Below are 16372 nucleotides of genomic sequence, written 5' to 3'. Positions count from 1 at the left end.
AATTGAAAGCTCGGATTGCTTCAGACAATGTACGCATCCCGGTATTTGACCGTAGTTTCAATAGGGAGTTTTTCCCGCTGTATCCCCAAGGCTCCTGAAACGGCTTCTCGAAGTGAATTTTTTTTATTAGCTGCATGTTTAATTGATTAACAATAGACTGCCCTGCTAACCCGAGATTATTTAGCTATTGCCGCCTCTCTTCGGCCGGTGGCGAGCCGATACCCCTGCGTACCTTACCAGGCGCCTTTTCTCCATTCTACTTTGCTGAAATCAACCTGAGTGTTCCATGAAGAAGTCGGCCTCAAACGTCAGGCGACTTTATTTGGCTAAATATGGGATAAGTACTCACTCATAGATGCTGGAAAAATAAAAAATACGCTTTGATGAACTTTTTTGTGTGTGAGAGAGTTTTAGTAATTTTTTTTTTTCGGGCTTGTCGCGGGCTGGTAAGCCGTCGGAAGTTGTGAGTGAAGGGCGTGCGGGAAATGCGATGGCTTCAATCCCCAAAGCCCCTGCACCTCTACATGACGGTCTGACCCTGTCCGAACGGGGCGGCGGCGGTACGGGGAGCAGGTGCGGGCCAGGAGGCGCGGAGCGGCCTAGAGCTCCTCGGCCCCTCCGGCAGCGACTCGGTGGGATAGGCAAGGCCCCGGGGTTGGAGGGCTGAGTGGGTGGGGAGCTGGGGGTGGGGCGGGGGGGGCGTAAGTCACCCGGCTTGAGGCGAGGGGACACACTAGGGAGAGCTCGCTACTGTAGGAGGGCATCGCACCGCATCCCAAGAAGCGAAGGCCACAGCTCGTTTGTGGGCGGTTCGCTGCCTGTTTCTGAAGAGTCCCTCTGGCCTAACCATTGCAAAAATGCACACACACCTATATGTTTTTTTTTAATGTTTGCACCAGGAAGGAAAAATTGGTGTCTTCGTTCTCGTCCTCCCGGTGGAGGCATTGGCTAGAAGATGATTGTGGCCATTACCAAAGGGAGGGGCAGAGGAAGAGATTATGTTATTTGGATAATTAATTACATCGTGATCGTATTCCAGGAGATTTATCTGAACTACAAAAGGGGAGAAGGGGGAGGGGGGGGGGAGGGAGGGGAGCTAGGTAAAGCATCTAATCCTTCGGAAGAAGACACTCAGGCCTCTTCCCCGTGTACCGGGGCAGGAAGAAGAGAAATTAAATAAAGATGAGGGATTTGGAGGTTTGTTTCTTTTTTTTTTCCCTTCACGTGCAAGCGCGTCCCATGACTAGATCTTTACTGTTTGTGGCAGCTCACAAAACTATAAAGCCCTCGCTGCCAGGAATAGCGCGATTTTGGATATGCTGATTTGAGCAGTGGCTCTTCTTTCCTACCATATAGGGCAGTAATTTTACAAAGTACTCTTCTCTTATACACTCTCAGCTCGGCCGAGCCTGGCTCTGCGTACCCACAACGGGTGCAAATCCCCACATTCACGATACGTGTGCGTGCACACAGCGCTTATACAAGTGCATGTGTGAAGGTGTTGTCCCGTCAAAGGGATGTATAAATTTATGACATATATTATTTTCTGTTTCGTGGATGCAGAAAGAGGGAGAGAGGGGGTGTAATCGAGAGCGTGCGAAAGAGTATTTATGGCTCCGCGATTCCGGAGAGGAGCTGATGAGCAGTATCATCGTCTGGCTTCAGCAGTGTGCCCGCAGTCGGAGAGGCTGGCTTGCATTACAAAGCCTGCCTTCACTGCCTTCACTGCCTCCTTGCCTGCCTGCCTCCTTGCCTGCCTCCTTGCCTGCCTGCTGCCTGCCGGCCGCGGGAGGAGACGGGGCCGGAGCGGGAGGGGGCGGGCCCGCCGCGCTATGCAGATGAGCGGCGGTGACGGACAGCTCTGTTTTCCAATGTCCCTCAGAAACTCGAGTGCTCCTTCCCTCAACTCTTCACTTCAGACTCTATACTTCCCCCAAAATACAGGCTCGCAGGCGCTGGGGGAGCTGGCTGGCTGGCTGGGAGAACTCCATATGCAGCAGCCACTTTTCTGATTTCGAGGGCTCGCTTCTCTCTCTCTCTCTCTCTCTCCCTCTCCCTCTCACTCTCTTCCTCTCTCTCTCTCTCTCTCTCTCTCTCTCCTCTTCTGTTTCTCTCCCTTTCTCTCTCTCTTTATTAACCCTCTCCTCTTCCGTCTCTCCCAGATGCCCTTCCCCTCCCAGTTAGATTTCTGACCGCTTGATTTAATTTCCTTTTTTTTTTTTTTTTTGGGGGGAGGGGGTGTTATTTTTATTTTTTTCCTCCTGTTTGTTTTTATTCTGACCGGGTGCGCATGGGGGGGAGCATATAACAATTCTGATTCTCTACATAACTGCACAGGGCCAGTCGGGGAGAGAGAGAGTGAGAGAGAGAGAGAGAGAGAGGGAGGGAGAGAGAGAGAGGGAGAGGGCGGGCGGGAGAGAGAGAGCACGAAAGCAGCGCCAGGAGCAGCGGCAGCAGCAGGGCCGGTCACCCTCGCCCCCTCCCTGCTCCTGTGCACGCCAGTGCAAGCCATGTCCTATCCTCAGGGTTACCTCTACCAGCCCCCCGGCTCTCTGGCTCTGTACTCCTGCCCGGCTTACGGGGCGTCGGCGCTGGCGGCCCCCAGGAGCGAGGAGCTGGCCAGGTCTTCGTCGGGATCGGCGTTCAGCCCTTACCCGGGATCGGCAGCTTTCACCGCCCAGGCGGCGGCCACAGGCTTCACCAGCCCGCTCCAGTACTCCACAGACCCCGCCACGGGATTCCCCTCCTACATGGTAACTACCGAAGAGAAACCCTCTCCTTCTTCATTAGCATCCGCATTCTCATCCTCATCATCCTCAGCCTCTCTCCTCACACACTCACCATCAGCCCCCGACCCTGCCGCACATCCGCGCACCGCACCGCGCAGCCCGGCCGGGGCAAGCGGACACGGGCGGAGTGGATCCGAGCGGCGGGCCGGGGCCATGGCCGGGGCCGGGCCCGGGCGGCCGCCACAGCCGGGACAGGGACAGGGGCTGGAGCTGTGGCCGGGGCTCTGCTTCGCTTCTAGCCCAAGCCGAGCGCAGTGCCGGCAGGCCTGGGACCCAGGCTCGTTCCGCGGCTCGCGGAGCCGTACGGGGCCCTGATTAAAGAAACACGGATCGTTTCAGTTGGGTTGGATGCTTTCATTCCCCTCTCCCTCCCCGCTTTCTCTCTTTTCGCTCTGGTAGGATGGGGGGGGAGAGTGTCCTTCCTCCTCCTCCCCCCCCCCCCCCCTTTTTTTTTTATTTCTTGTTTTATTTCCTTTTTTTTTTTTTTTTTTTTTTTTTTCTTGTTTTCTTTCTCTTTCCCCCCCATCTCTTTTCAAGTCGGTGTTTAGAGGCGCTGCGGGCTTTATCCCCGTGTGGCTTTATTTACTTTCAGTGTGTTTTGTGCTAATAGTTTAACTGGATTTTAGGAATGAAAAGGAGCATCTGTTTGCGATCTGTGAGCTTCGCTTAAGCCCAAGATGGTTGTGGTGGCCGCAGTTTCGGATTTCACTTTCTTATTATTAGTTAAAAGGGGCATTTGCAATTGCGTGTGTGTGTATTCAGTGCACAAACTATATAAATAAAGCTATAAACTACATAAATAAACTGCACGTCTAGATGGCTATATAGTTTTATAAACAGTCAGACACATAGTCACGTATCTAGTCCGCACACACAAAGACCTGTGCCCAGAATTTGAGACTGGAGCCGCTGTAGAGATCCTGGAAGGGAATGGCAGTGGGGTAGTTCGCTCTTCCTGCAAAGTGTCAGGGAGACTACTCGTATTCTGCCTGTAAAATACTGTGCATGAATTGTCGTGCAGTCTTTATTTGGGTGGTATTAAGGATCTGAGGATCTCTCTTGCTTGTTTTTTTCCTGTTGAGAAGCAGTAGGCGAGTGGCTAGAAGTTGCAGCGAGGTTGTGAACTGTGCGGGATATTGGGTGATGTTGCGCCTGTGACTCGCCGATCTATGGGATTCAGAGACGTGCTGAAAGTTAGCGAGTTCCTTAGCGATATCTTTAACTTTTCTTGCATTATGCAGACTTAAATAAGCGCAATTTAAACGTTAAAGGGCGAATTAAAATGCTAATTACATCGCATTTGAACAATTCGAAACGGTGCATATCTTCTGATTTGCAAATTGGATTTGCAATGCATTAGTGCAGTGAATTGCTAAGTGGCGGCTTTGTTGTATTTTCTATAGCAAAAAAGGAAACATCTTTTGAACCTTTGAGAGAAATGTAGATATCAAGACACTACCTGTAGGGCCTTTAAAATGTCTACACCGTTCAAAAATAATATTGGCAAATACTCAATTACAAGGAGATGAAATTAGTCAGAAAGATTAAACGTCGCCGATTTTAAGCGCGTGTGCCTGTGTCTATGTGCTGAACGGAGGAAGGGGGGGCGGTGTGGAATCGCAACTTAATGGCCTTTGGGTGCTGCTTCTCCCCCTCATAGAATATGGATACAAGACACCATCCTGGGGAAATACAAATATAACAGCCGATCTCGCCTTGACAACTTACTAATGGCTATCAGCAATAACAAATTGCCAACCCCACCGTTTTGTTCTGTCCAGGGCTCCCCTTACGACGCCCATACGACGGGGATGACCGGGGCCATCAGCTACCACCCGTACGGCAGCCCTGCCTACCCCTACCAGCTCAACGACCCCGCGTACAGGAAAAACGCCACCCGCGACGCCACGGCCACGCTGAAGGCCTGGCTGCAGGAGCACCGCAAGAACCCCTACCCCACCAAGGGCGAGAAGATCATGTTGGCCATCATCACCAAGATGACCCTGACCCAAGTGTCCACCTGGTTCGCCAACGCTCGCCGGCGACTCAAGAAGGAGAACAAGATGACCTGGGCCCCACGGAACAAGAGCGAGGATGAAGACGACGACGAAGGCGACGGGGCGAGGAGTAAAGAGGAGAGTCCCGAGAAGATGCCCGAGACGAACGAAACCTCCGCGGAGGACGAAGGTGGGCACAGGGTGGCTGCGGCCGCGGGGGGATGTCCCCATCCCCCTCCATCGCGTCCCCCCGGGAGCGCGGCAGCGGGGAAGGTGTGTGTGGGGGGCGGCGTTTAACAAAAGCCACCTCAAAAGGTGTCCCATGCCGAAACCTCCAGCTGCTCCTGCCGCCTGTCTCCGCGCAGTGCCGGTGGCCGGGGCCGGCGGAGGTGCCGCGGCGGGAGGTGTTCAGGGGGGCAGGCGGGGCCATACGGGGCGCCGCGGCAGAGCTAGCCCGTGGGGATGGACGCTCCTCGAAACGGGGTTGTGGGGGTGAAGGCCGGGAGGGTTACTTTCTCCCTGCCTGCCTCCGCGGCGGGGGTGGTAGCCGTGTTTGCTTATCGCCCGCTCATTTTTGCCGCCCCCACCCCTGACTCTGCCTTTCTGTGCCCGGCGGACCCTTGCAGGGATCAGCTTGCAAGTTGACTCGCTGACGGACCACTCCTGCTCTGCCGAGTCGGACGGCGAGAAGCTGCCCTGCCGAGCAGGCGACCCCCTCTGCGAGTCGGGCTCAGAGTGCAAGGACAAGTATGAGGACATCGAAGAGGAGGAGGAGGACGAGGAGGAGGAGGAGGACATCGAGGAGGACGATGGTGGCGGCGGGGAGCGCGACCCTCCGGCCAAGCCCGCCACCTCCTCGCCGCTGGCTGCCGTGGAGGCCCCGCTCCTCGGCCACCCGCACGCCGACGCCGCCCGCAGCGCCAGCAAGGCGGCGCTGGGCGGCCGCGCCTCCCCCGGGCCCCCGACGCCGGCCAGCAAACCCAAGCTCTGGTCGCTGGCCGAAATCGCCACCTCGGACCTCAAGAGTCAGAGCCTGGGCCAAGGCTGCCAGCCCGCGCCCCTCTCCTCGGCCACCCCCGCTTCTGCCCCGCACAGCGCTGCCTACTCGCCCTCCTCCCTCCTGGGGAGGCATATTTATTACACCTCACCTTTTTATAGCAATTATACAAACTATGGGAACTTTAACGCTCTGCAGAGCCAGGGAATCCTGAGATACAACTCCGCAGCAGTGGCTTCAAACGAGGGACTAAGTCAGACTGTCCTAAATGCCAGCTCTGTCCACAAGCAGAGCAGTGACTCTTTGAAAACCATCACTAACCAGCTAGAACAACATTACAGGCCCTCTAGTTATGACTCTAAGAAAGGTAGGTGATTTGTTTTTTCTTTCTTCCTCCCTTCTCCCTCTTTCTCCTTGCCCGACACATACGAGTCCTTTATACGCGGTAAACACTGAAACCTTCTCCAGAGAAACCAGGGAGCTCACTGTCACCGTCACCACCACCGGGAGAAGACGGGCTATAGTGTAATCTGGGGATTAAAACCGGCATGTGGCTGTCGTATCGGTACCTGCCTCTGAGAACCGAGAGAGGAAATGTAAAAGACGACTTTTAGATCAGTCTCACTGGCTGCAGACTCAGCTCTTAAAAGTAATTTTTTTGAAAGGAAAACTACTCACAAGAGAGAGTCCAGAGAGCACCGATGTCACTGCCTGTTTTTTTTTGTTGTTGTTGTGGGTTTTTTGTTTTTTTGTTTTTTGTTGTTTTTTTTTTTTTTTTTTACAAACTGGTTTTGCTCCCTTTGTTTCCAGTGTTCTCACGGGTTTTTGCAGCTTTGAGTGAAGATGATTGCTGACCTTGGACGTGAAATTACGTGGAGCGTGACGTTTTTAACTGGGTTTTTAATTTTTTTTCCCTCGAAAAAGTTTCGCATTAATATAAACACCAGCTTATTCTAACAACATATTCGATATGTGAGCAATGAAAAAATATTGGCTATCCCCTGAAACGACTCAGTTACGAATTCTGTGCAAGTGAGGGCTGGGACCTACGCACCCTGTATAATCTGGTTAGCTGGCTGTGTCCTGTGACTAACTGACGGTTCTATTTTGACAGATCCCACTGAAGTCTGCACAGTAGGAGTACAACCATACCTATAGAAGTGCAATCACACAGCAATGCAAGTAAGTGAGAACATTTTCTATTACACTGATCATTTGGCATCAGGTCTAAGATGTGCTGCTTAGTTCTAAACTTGCTTAATGTTAATTTCTTGCTTCATTACTTAAAAGTCTGATTATGAAGTAAGACTGCTGTTGTGAGGGGTTTTTTTTGGTTTGGTGGGAGGTTTTTTTTGTTGTTTTTTTTTTTTTGTTGTTTTTGTTTTGTTTTTTTTTTTAGCTCACATTGCAGATTTTCTTCCTCGAGTTTTTCTTAAATTTTAGAATCTGGTTAGACAGTTGCTTCACCTTGCATACTTTTCTCTTGTGTAAGTCCATAAGGACTATTTAAATGCTATGGAAATAAAGCTTTAGGAAAAAAGAAGTATCTTTGAAGATACTGTTTAAAACCTAAGTGCTTGTGCTCACGTGGCAGTGCTAAAATTGTACAGTCTGATGAGGCTTCACTCAGTGACCGTGTATTTCAAAGAAAAAGGGACAATTATTAGGGATCAATTTGAATCTTAAGCAGGGCATGTTTCCTGTGAATTACCTCCTACCTTGGTAGCAATGGCACTCTTAATGCCTCCACTACCAAGGGCTAAATAAACAACCAATAAATCTCCTTGCTGATATTTTTTCAACTAATTCTTTTGTTGGAAGAAATCAGACGAGTGAGAATTTTGCCTTACTTCCTTTTTTTCTTTCCATTTAATGGTGTTAGAGTGTAATTGAAGGATTTTTTGGATGATATGGTTTTTTCCTTGGTCCACAGGTAGGTGTCACAATTGCTTTGAAAAAAGTCAGCAAGCCATCATCTCTCCCCGAGCTAATATATATATAACAAATCTCTAAATCCGGATCACATCTTGTGCCACTGTATAAAAGAAGACCACAGAGCACTATTAAATCTTCAGACTCTAATTATTAAAACAGAATTTTGTTGGACATACGTGAGTTTGCTGGTATAGTATAGTTTCCCCAATGTATGTGTGACTTTTGAAAACAGATCTGTTTTTCTCAGGATATCTTGAATTGATCACTTCATTGCCACGGTATATATTCGATAGGTGTGATAGGATTTATTGTAAAAATTATTTGTAAAAGATGTATACAGTAGAGATAATAAAGATGTGATTGGAGAACTTGAGTCCTTACAAAGTGGAAACAAATTTGATATTTATTTTTGTAATGATATAAAGCTTCTAGTAATTTATGCAAGTTGTATTGCAATGGAATCTGAACTTTTTGTAAATAAATTTTGCCTGGTTTTTATTTGAAACGTTGATGGTTATACAATCTTTGGTTGTTTAACGAGAATTCTTTACTAATTTATATCTTTAATTGTAAATAAAAACAGACTAGTCTGCAAAAATATGGTGGTTTTTTTTCATTCATTTCCTCCAAAGTAATAAGATACTATTTAGAAAACGATGAGAGTTGTAGTTTCGCTAGTCGAGTTTAGACCATAAAATGAGTAAGCAGTTTAAATATGTTGGAAAGATATGCTTTGCATAAATTAATTCCTTCTGGGTTGTTCCGTTATTCTTAAGCTTCAAATGCACATATGTGTGCAAACACGTATTTGTATATATGCATGCATATGCACAGAGTGATGCAAATACATGCATGTTTCTTATAAGCTATTTATGCTGGGTGTGAAATAGCTCTTCATTTGAGTTAACAGTCTTTAAAATCCACTATTTCTAAGAGAAAAAGTCAGCTGTGGCTTATTTCTAATTTCTTTGTTTCAACCTCTGGCTAAAACAGGCAAAGGCAAAACCAAAAAAAATCTAATTAATTTTTTTATTATTTTTCCACTTTTTCTTTATATCAGTAAACCATATCTTAGCAGCCGCATAGGAAATCCACTTTGATTGGGCTCATAATATCAGCTAACTAATCATTTTAATTTTTAGTAAAATAATGGGAATCTCTGTATAATATAATTTCAGAAAAGAAACGAACAATCATTTATTTTCCCCAAAAGATAAATTGAGTGAATATAACTTACGGTTATAAAACAAGAATAATAGCTTCTTAGATTGCCCTTTAATCAATCATACACTTATTTTTCAAGAGGCTCATCTATTTTATTCCATGATTAATAATGTTCCAGCGTGAGAGCATTATTAGATCCCAGCAGGGGAGATCCTGAATGCTTTTAGCTGCTTTGGAATGGTCAGTTGGGGTTCATTATGGTCTGATATTGAACAATTTATAAAATCTTGTCTAAACATCTGCCAACTCAGATAGGCTGATGTGTCTGAAGATGGGAAATTGCTGGACCAGTTGATATTGACAAACGGATCTCTCTCCAGTGGCTTTTTGTTCAGTGAAAATTAGTGGCCTCTTGCTCAGGTCTTGTTAGAAAGGGCATTTGAAAGTGATCTTAGATACTTCAGGCATCAGCCTTGGGAATGTTAACTGGATAAAGAGCTGTGCTTGGCTGGAGTCAGGAAATATGTTGTGATTATATTAAATAGAGGGAAAGGAAACTGTTTTTCTTAAATACATATATGCAGTTCCCATTATCCATCTTCCCACCCCACTCCCCATTATATTTTACCCCTGTAAAGACATCCAGATTGAGAAAAAGCATGTGCTTTTCAGCTGAGAGGGCAGAAATTAATATTGAGATTCTGGAAAACTCTGTGATCCATCTAGCTAAACAAAATACTGAAGATTTTTGCAGCTGGAGGCCTCCACATCTTCTTTCACTGTTTGTAGAATGATGCTGCTTTGCTCCTCTAACATCCTGATTTCATTGAGGTAAAATGTAATTGTATCTGTGTGCAGTGTGTAGTATAATTAGACAAACGGCTAAGAAGCAATTCAGTTTTTTCCCTCCAGTTTAGCATATGGCGTGGATGCAAATATTTACTCTAATAATTCTTGACCGCCTTTACTATGCACTTTAGGGAGATTTTATGGAGGGACGTTTATGTCGGGGGAGACACCTGAACTTTCTTTTCCCCATTGTTCCTCCTACTCCATGCGCCCCCACTACCCACGGTTTATGTTCCAGGTCTCTGTTGGACACAAGATGTACATTTCAATTGGTAAAAACCAAAAGCTGTGGCAGAGATTAAAAAAGGCTAACGACATTCCTTTGATGTTTATACGCCCAAAGACTTATAAAAGATTTCCATAATTTACCCACCCTTGCTATTATTTAGACCTGGATTTCTTTCTGGAATGAAAAGTAGAAAGACTTGGAAAACTCGCTTTAAAGTATTCACTATGTATGTAAAACCCAGTGGACTTCTCTCATCCTCTGAGAAATTCACAAACGGTTCATAGATGCAGATGGGTGACACCCAAATGATTTGGCAAATATATTAAAAAACAAAAAAACAAAGCAACGAAACAAAAACACACAAAAAGACCCCAACAAAACAAAACCAACTAAACAAAAAAATCAACAAAACACAAGAAATTGGTGTGCAAGAATTGCACACTCAATGTCATTTGAGATTTAGCAATCAAAATTGAAAGCAGGAGGAAAGTGTAGCCTTGCTAGATTGTTGGCACAATGCGATTATTTCAGTATAGCAGGAAAAAGAGATAGCCGATAAAATATATCACTTTGTGTAGGGTTTATTTCATAATGCATCCAATCAGCCTGCTGGGATTAAAATCTTACAGCACTTTGTATATTTACTCCCTCATCTCCTCCCCTCGTTTCTGTGCTCGTTTCGGAGCGGGAAAGACAAACTCTCCCCTCTTGGAGGCCAGAGGTTTCATTAGAGGTGATTTATTGAAATTCAGGCTTTAATCTCACGTGGGATCCCGGAGGAGTTGGCACTGTCGTCAAATTGGAAGAGGGTCGCTTTCCACTTTGCACTTCCTGGGCTGTTTTTTTCCTCGCTCCTTGCAAATGTCAACATTTGTTCTCAATAAGAGAGTTATTGTTTCAGAAAAGCTGCTCACCAACTGCCTCCTAGAGCGGAAAAAAGCGTCGTCTACCTTTGTTTGTCTGGAGGCTGGGGGAAGGGATGGGGACTAAGGTAATATGCAGCCCAGGCCAGCAGCGGACAGACAGACAGATAAGACAAGAAAGACAGACGTGGGAATAGCTCCCGCACACCAACTCGCGGCTGGAAGGGAACGGTCCCGGCTAAGGGGAAAGTTAATATAAAGCGCATTAGGAGCCTGCGTTTTGCTCCCTCCGCGCCATTTGCATTTTAGCCACCGACGTGCTCAGCTCCTGTGGGAGAGAGGGACGCTGGAGGAAAAATAAAATAATAATATTTTTTAAAAGTAACAAAAAGCAACAACAGAAAAAGAGGGCTGCCTTCCCAAACGTCCACATTCCGAGGTCTCCAGGTTTTGGGAGTGAAGGGTGATTTTCAGGAGAATAAACAAATTGCAAGGTGCACCTTCTGATTTAGCTCTACCTGGGGGTACCCACTTCACTAATGGGCCATTAATTAGCTCCCCACACAGTGGGCACCGGATGCCTCGCTGCGGGGAGATGGAGCGTCCCTGAGCCGGCCCGATGCGTTGCGTTGCGCTTCCCTCCGCATCGTCGTGGCCCCTCCGAGCCCAGTCTCATACGAATAAAACCCCCAAAGATCTTGCGACTGGAAGTTTCTGCCTCCGTCACATATTACATCTCACTTACAGGCGGTTCAGACTCACCGCGCCGCTGAGGAGCCGTGGCAGAGATGTAATCAATACAGGGAATACAGGGAGGATTTTATTGATTAATAACTTTTTTTTTTTTTTTTTTTTTTTTTTTTTTTTTTTTTTAGGAGGGGTGGGGGAGAATTTACATGTCTGTCGATGCATTGCCTTCTGAATTCGGACATTTTCCGGCTGCTTTGGCAAGCTTCTCACTCTCCAGTTCGTAGAAAAAACCTTTTCCATTGTAGGGACTGAATAATGGTGGCGAAAAATATTGTTATCAACAGTAATACTGCACATTAAGTAATACGAAGTTCACCTCTTTGCTTTTAACTCAACAGCTAATAACTCAGGTATGTTCCCGGCTTCTAAAGGAATAAAAGCCAGGAAAAAAATGAAAGAAAAAAAAGTTTAGGAACAAAGGGATCCACTGTGAATATTCAAAGTGCTCATGAATCTAATCACCGACTATTACTCGGCGGCGCTGAAAAATAATCTTTATTTAAAACACAGAAGGAAGGAGCGATCGTCGGGACAGACGCTGGCAGATAGGTAGCTCGGAGCTGCAGGCAGCGACCTGGAAACGGGTAGGCTCTGGAAGAGCTTTTTACCTGTGAGGGCCCTGGCCGAGGTGACAGCCGGGCTTCCGCAATCTGGACCCGTGCCCCCCTCTCTCCCTCAGCCTCCCTCCTCCCCCCCCCCAGCCGTGACTCAAGGGGAATGTCACCATTTCACGTCCAATCCGGGCGGAGCCGGCTGCATTTTCCCTGAGCAAAAGTAAGGGATTGAAGAACGCGGCCGCTCTGCCTCGGGGGCGGCCACCGTTAATTTTGTTCTTTTCGGGATTTGGGGACGGAAAGAAAAGAGGGAGGGTGGTCACACCCGGCCCAGCGCTCTTCAGAAAAGTAGGAGTGCAGGTCGGCAGCCAAAGTCACTTCTACTCCACCCAGGCTTGTGTCATCCTAAAGGGGGATTTCAGAATACTCACGAATTTTTGGGAGGGGAAGAAAAAAAAAAAAGATAGTCGTACTGTTCCTCGTACTGTAGCTGTGTGCTGTTGTGTACTGTTGCTACTCGGGCTCTTAAAAATTGCCCGGGGAAAAAAAGAAAAAAAAAAAAAAAAAGGAAGAAAAGAATAATAAGTATGTGCATTTTTATAGGGAGATAAATTGACAATTTATTGCGTATAACTTCTGATCAATTATTAATCGTTAGTGTCAACAACAGGGTTATAATTACCTTCAGTTATTTAAAGGAATATTTATTTTTTCTTCTCTCTGATCTGGTAATTAGTTAATGCTCTGGAGTAATGAATTCAAAGCTGAGTTGATAATGATTGAGACAGGTTTTTTCCTTCTCTTTTGGCAACCCCCCTTGCGGAAGAGGGGAGGGGGAAGGAGGGAGGTGTCTCCCCCGTTTGCAGAAGACTCCATGTAAAGGCAAATCGCGACGCGTTTCATTTTTCAGACCATAAATAACGATTCTGGGAGGAAAAGGACGAAATGACAAACAAATAGAGCGCAGCTGGGATGAATAAGGCCGATCAAAGTTAGCGAGGGCCGACGCTTCCCGCAGCCGCAGGAGATCTGAGTCCCATAAAGGTGCCAGCAACTCTTACCTCTCTCCCCGAGATCAAGGGCGAGGACTAACAGGACATTTTAACCCCCTGACATCTTTCCTCGAGCAGAGGAGGAAAAAATAAAGGAAAAAGGAAGGGGAAGGAGGGAGCTGAATATTTCTTGTTTTGGGGATTATCAATGCTTTCACGATCGCACATGGAAGGGAAGGGGGTGCTTTACCTGCAGCCCGCGAAGCTCCCCGTCCAGCCCGCGTAGGATGCGCAGGGGGCGGCAGGGGAGAGGAGCAGCTCAAGGCGGGGCTATGCCCCACTCCTCATAGAAGGAGAGGCGCAATCTTGCGCGTTAAAACGATCCTGAATCCGTCTCAGCCCTGGGGATGGGGAAGCAAGAAATTATTTTTATTTTTTTTTTCCCCTTCTGGCGGGAGCCAGGTAGAGTTTCAGCGTGAAGAAGAGCAACGAAAGGGCAGCCCGCAGGGACGGCGGCTGCCGCCTTGCTCCCAGGTCTTGGGGCGTGGGTAACCCCACCCTCGCGGGCCTGGGACCTGGCAGCCAAAGGCGAGTTAACCTCTGAAAACCCCCCATCCCTCCCCTCACCCCCGTCCCCCACCCTCTCCATACAGGCGTGTGGCACTGAGCCGGGGTAGAAAATCCACCGCTGCCCCCTACCCGTTTTCATCCAGACCTCCCCCTAATTTATCGCCAAGAGAGGTCTCGGAGCCAAAGGGACTTCACGTTTTTAGCGCGATGGGGATGGTTTCACGGGAGATCTGTGTAGAACGGAATACGTGGGACTATTATCTGTAATAGTCATACGTTTTATACATAAATGTTTCCCCCGTGCAACAGAACTGCAGTGGGAATTGCAGTGCAAAATGCAAGTTTTAGAATTAATTCATTCTGACAGGTTTGACATCTCCCGGCTCTCTTTTTCCTACATCTCCGTCCGCAAATGAATGCCGCTTCTGGAGTGTATGTTTTAATTTGTCACATCAAGGCAATAAAAGGCAGCAATATATACTTAAGCCAGTTAACATTGTAATAACAGGTTTAAAGGAGCAATTAAATGGTAGTGAGTCGCATGTCTGACTTTCTATAGGCATTACCACATCAATGGTACCTTTTAGACTGACTATAACTTAGCATGATTGTCTCAATTAGTTTAGCTACATGATAGTTATTGTGAACTCTTTGTGAGTAATCAATGTTACGCAAGCTTTTGGGAAGGAGTATTTAACAGGGGTGAGCAGCAGCTAAGTAACACGGACCTCCTATTTCCAAAAGACACCTTTCTGTCTTTTTTTTTTTCTTTTTTCTTCTTTTTTTTTTTTTTTTTTTTTTTTTTTTTTTTTTTTTTTCCCTTCCTTTCCTCGTCATTTCGTTCCTCCATCCCGAAAGAAAGAAACTGTAATTTATAGACTTATAAAATTGTTTCCGAGATCAGTGTAGCTGAACGCAGATTTATAGGCAAATAACGACTTCGGCCGCGGTTGACAGAAGAAACTGCCGCTCCAGCTCAGGTACTATGGCGAGGAACTCCTGCTACGCTTTTCCCTCTTTCTTCTTCTTCTTCTTTTTATGTATTTATATTAATATGATTATTAGTATTATTACTACTACTATTTAGCATTGTGTATAGCAGCTGTTCGTCCCCTAGCCACAGATAACCTTGAGGGATGCTCACATCAGATGACACGCGTGTACTTAGCACTTTAGGGGCGCCTGAGTGTCCCCTCTCTGACACCGGAGTTGATCCGAGTCGGCGAGTTGCGGAGAGAGACCTTGTGTGCGTGTAAACTAGAAATGGGTATAAGTGTGTCTGTGTTTCAGAGGGAGGAATGACTGCAAAGCAGGGTTATAAATACGATGAAATACAGAGAGAAAAGTCCTGCCGGAGCAACCGGCTGTTTAGTGACTTGTTAATTCTTCTCCACCTACAGAATCCCTCATTAAATACCGAGCCACGGGTGGCTAATGCCAAATACAGAGGGATGAAAATGCAGTGGGAGTTGTGTGAACTGTTTCAAAACACTAGGAAGTTTGCAATGTTTTCTGTCACGGGTAAGAAAAAAAAAAAAAAGAAGCGACAGAGCGCGCACCATTAAAGTTTAAGATAAAGCAAGATGCAGCTGGTGAAGTTATTCTCATTAGTCCTAGGCATGTCTCACCATTAGACAAGGCTGGAGTCAGTCTCAGTCAGATTTCAGATCTGAAAGCGTGGGTTTTTTGGGTTTTTTTGGGGTTTTTTTTTTTTTTTTTTTTTTTTTTTCTCTCCTCCTTTTGCATGCACATTACATTTCTGTCATGCTTTGCAGCAGAACACGATATCCCCAAAGAACCCCAAGAAGAAAAAAAATACTCTGACAGCAACCATTAGTTAAGAGTGCAATGAATAAACCCCTTGCACAAGAGTATCAGGACTAATTAAGATTCTGTTTAGCAGCTCTGGATGGAATGTTAATGCAGCTTTGACTAACTGGGAATAAGCAGGGGGAAAACTGCATTTTAAGAGGAATGCTGGGGTGATAACATCTCTCACTTCTTCTGTCCAAGGTCTGCCCAAGCCTGTTACAAAGTCATTATCTCAAATTACTCCTGTACTTCATTTTTAGAGGGTTTGGGCAAGATCCCCTGGCGTTGAAGCGCTGCCTAAAGCCTCACAAAGCCAATACTCTCTAAGGGGATAAAGGCTGAATCAACCCACTATCTCTACCTTCGAGAGTTTGCTGGTACCAGTTCCTTGGACAAATACAGCCAGGATTCTGGAGGCAGATTAGGATCTATTGCTGGCGTCTCCTCGCAAATCCCTAAAGGGTTTTTGACCCTTTGAAGTTTCCTCTATTTTGCTTACACAGAAGTTTACATGATTAAGTCAGGATTTTACAAGGCTCAACAAGGCAAATTTAGTCACCTCGGAACACTCAACAGAATAAAAAAAAAAAAAAAAAAAAAGTAAAATATCCGGTTGTCCTGCTAGTCGTTTAGCTTCAGAAACACTAGCATACCATGATATTTACATTGATTAGTTTAATAAAGTAGAAAAATATCAGCAAGACTGCTTCAGCAGGAGAGGGTAAAAAAAATCCCCTGTCCCCACGGGTTTGTATTTATATTATTATTATTATTATTATTATTATTATTATTATTATTATTATTATTATCATCTCCAGCCTTTGATATAATAATTCCCCTCCCCCTCTGTTCCCAGTGATTGTAAATTCTT

The 16372-nt window shown here is 46.3% G+C and overlaps 1 protein-coding gene across 1 annotated transcript; it reads left to right on the top strand.

Moving 5' to 3' along the window:
- The first annotated feature begins 2510 nt into the window (after nucleotides 1-2510).
- On the top strand, nucleotides 2511-7766 carry IRX2 (iroquois homeobox 2). Its single transcript, XM_030445584.1, has 5 exons — nucleotides 2511-2753; nucleotides 4571-4976; nucleotides 5413-6150; nucleotides 6898-6965; nucleotides 7717-7766. The coding sequence occupies exons 1-4, from the start codon at nucleotides 2511-2513 to the stop codon at nucleotides 6939-6941; spliced, it is 1431 nt and encodes a 476-aa protein (XP_030301444.1). The 3' UTR covers nucleotides 6942-6965; nucleotides 7717-7766.
- Nucleotides 7767-16372: the final 8606 nt, after the last annotated feature.

The sequence above is a fragment of the Calypte anna genome, chromosome 2 (assembly GCF_003957555.1).
Source record: "Calypte anna isolate BGI_N300 chromosome 2, bCalAnn1_v1.p, whole genome shotgun sequence".
Taxonomy (NCBI): Eukaryota; Metazoa; Chordata; class Aves; order Apodiformes; family Trochilidae; genus Calypte; species Calypte anna.
This window is presented reverse-complemented; position numbering and strand designations above follow the sequence as displayed.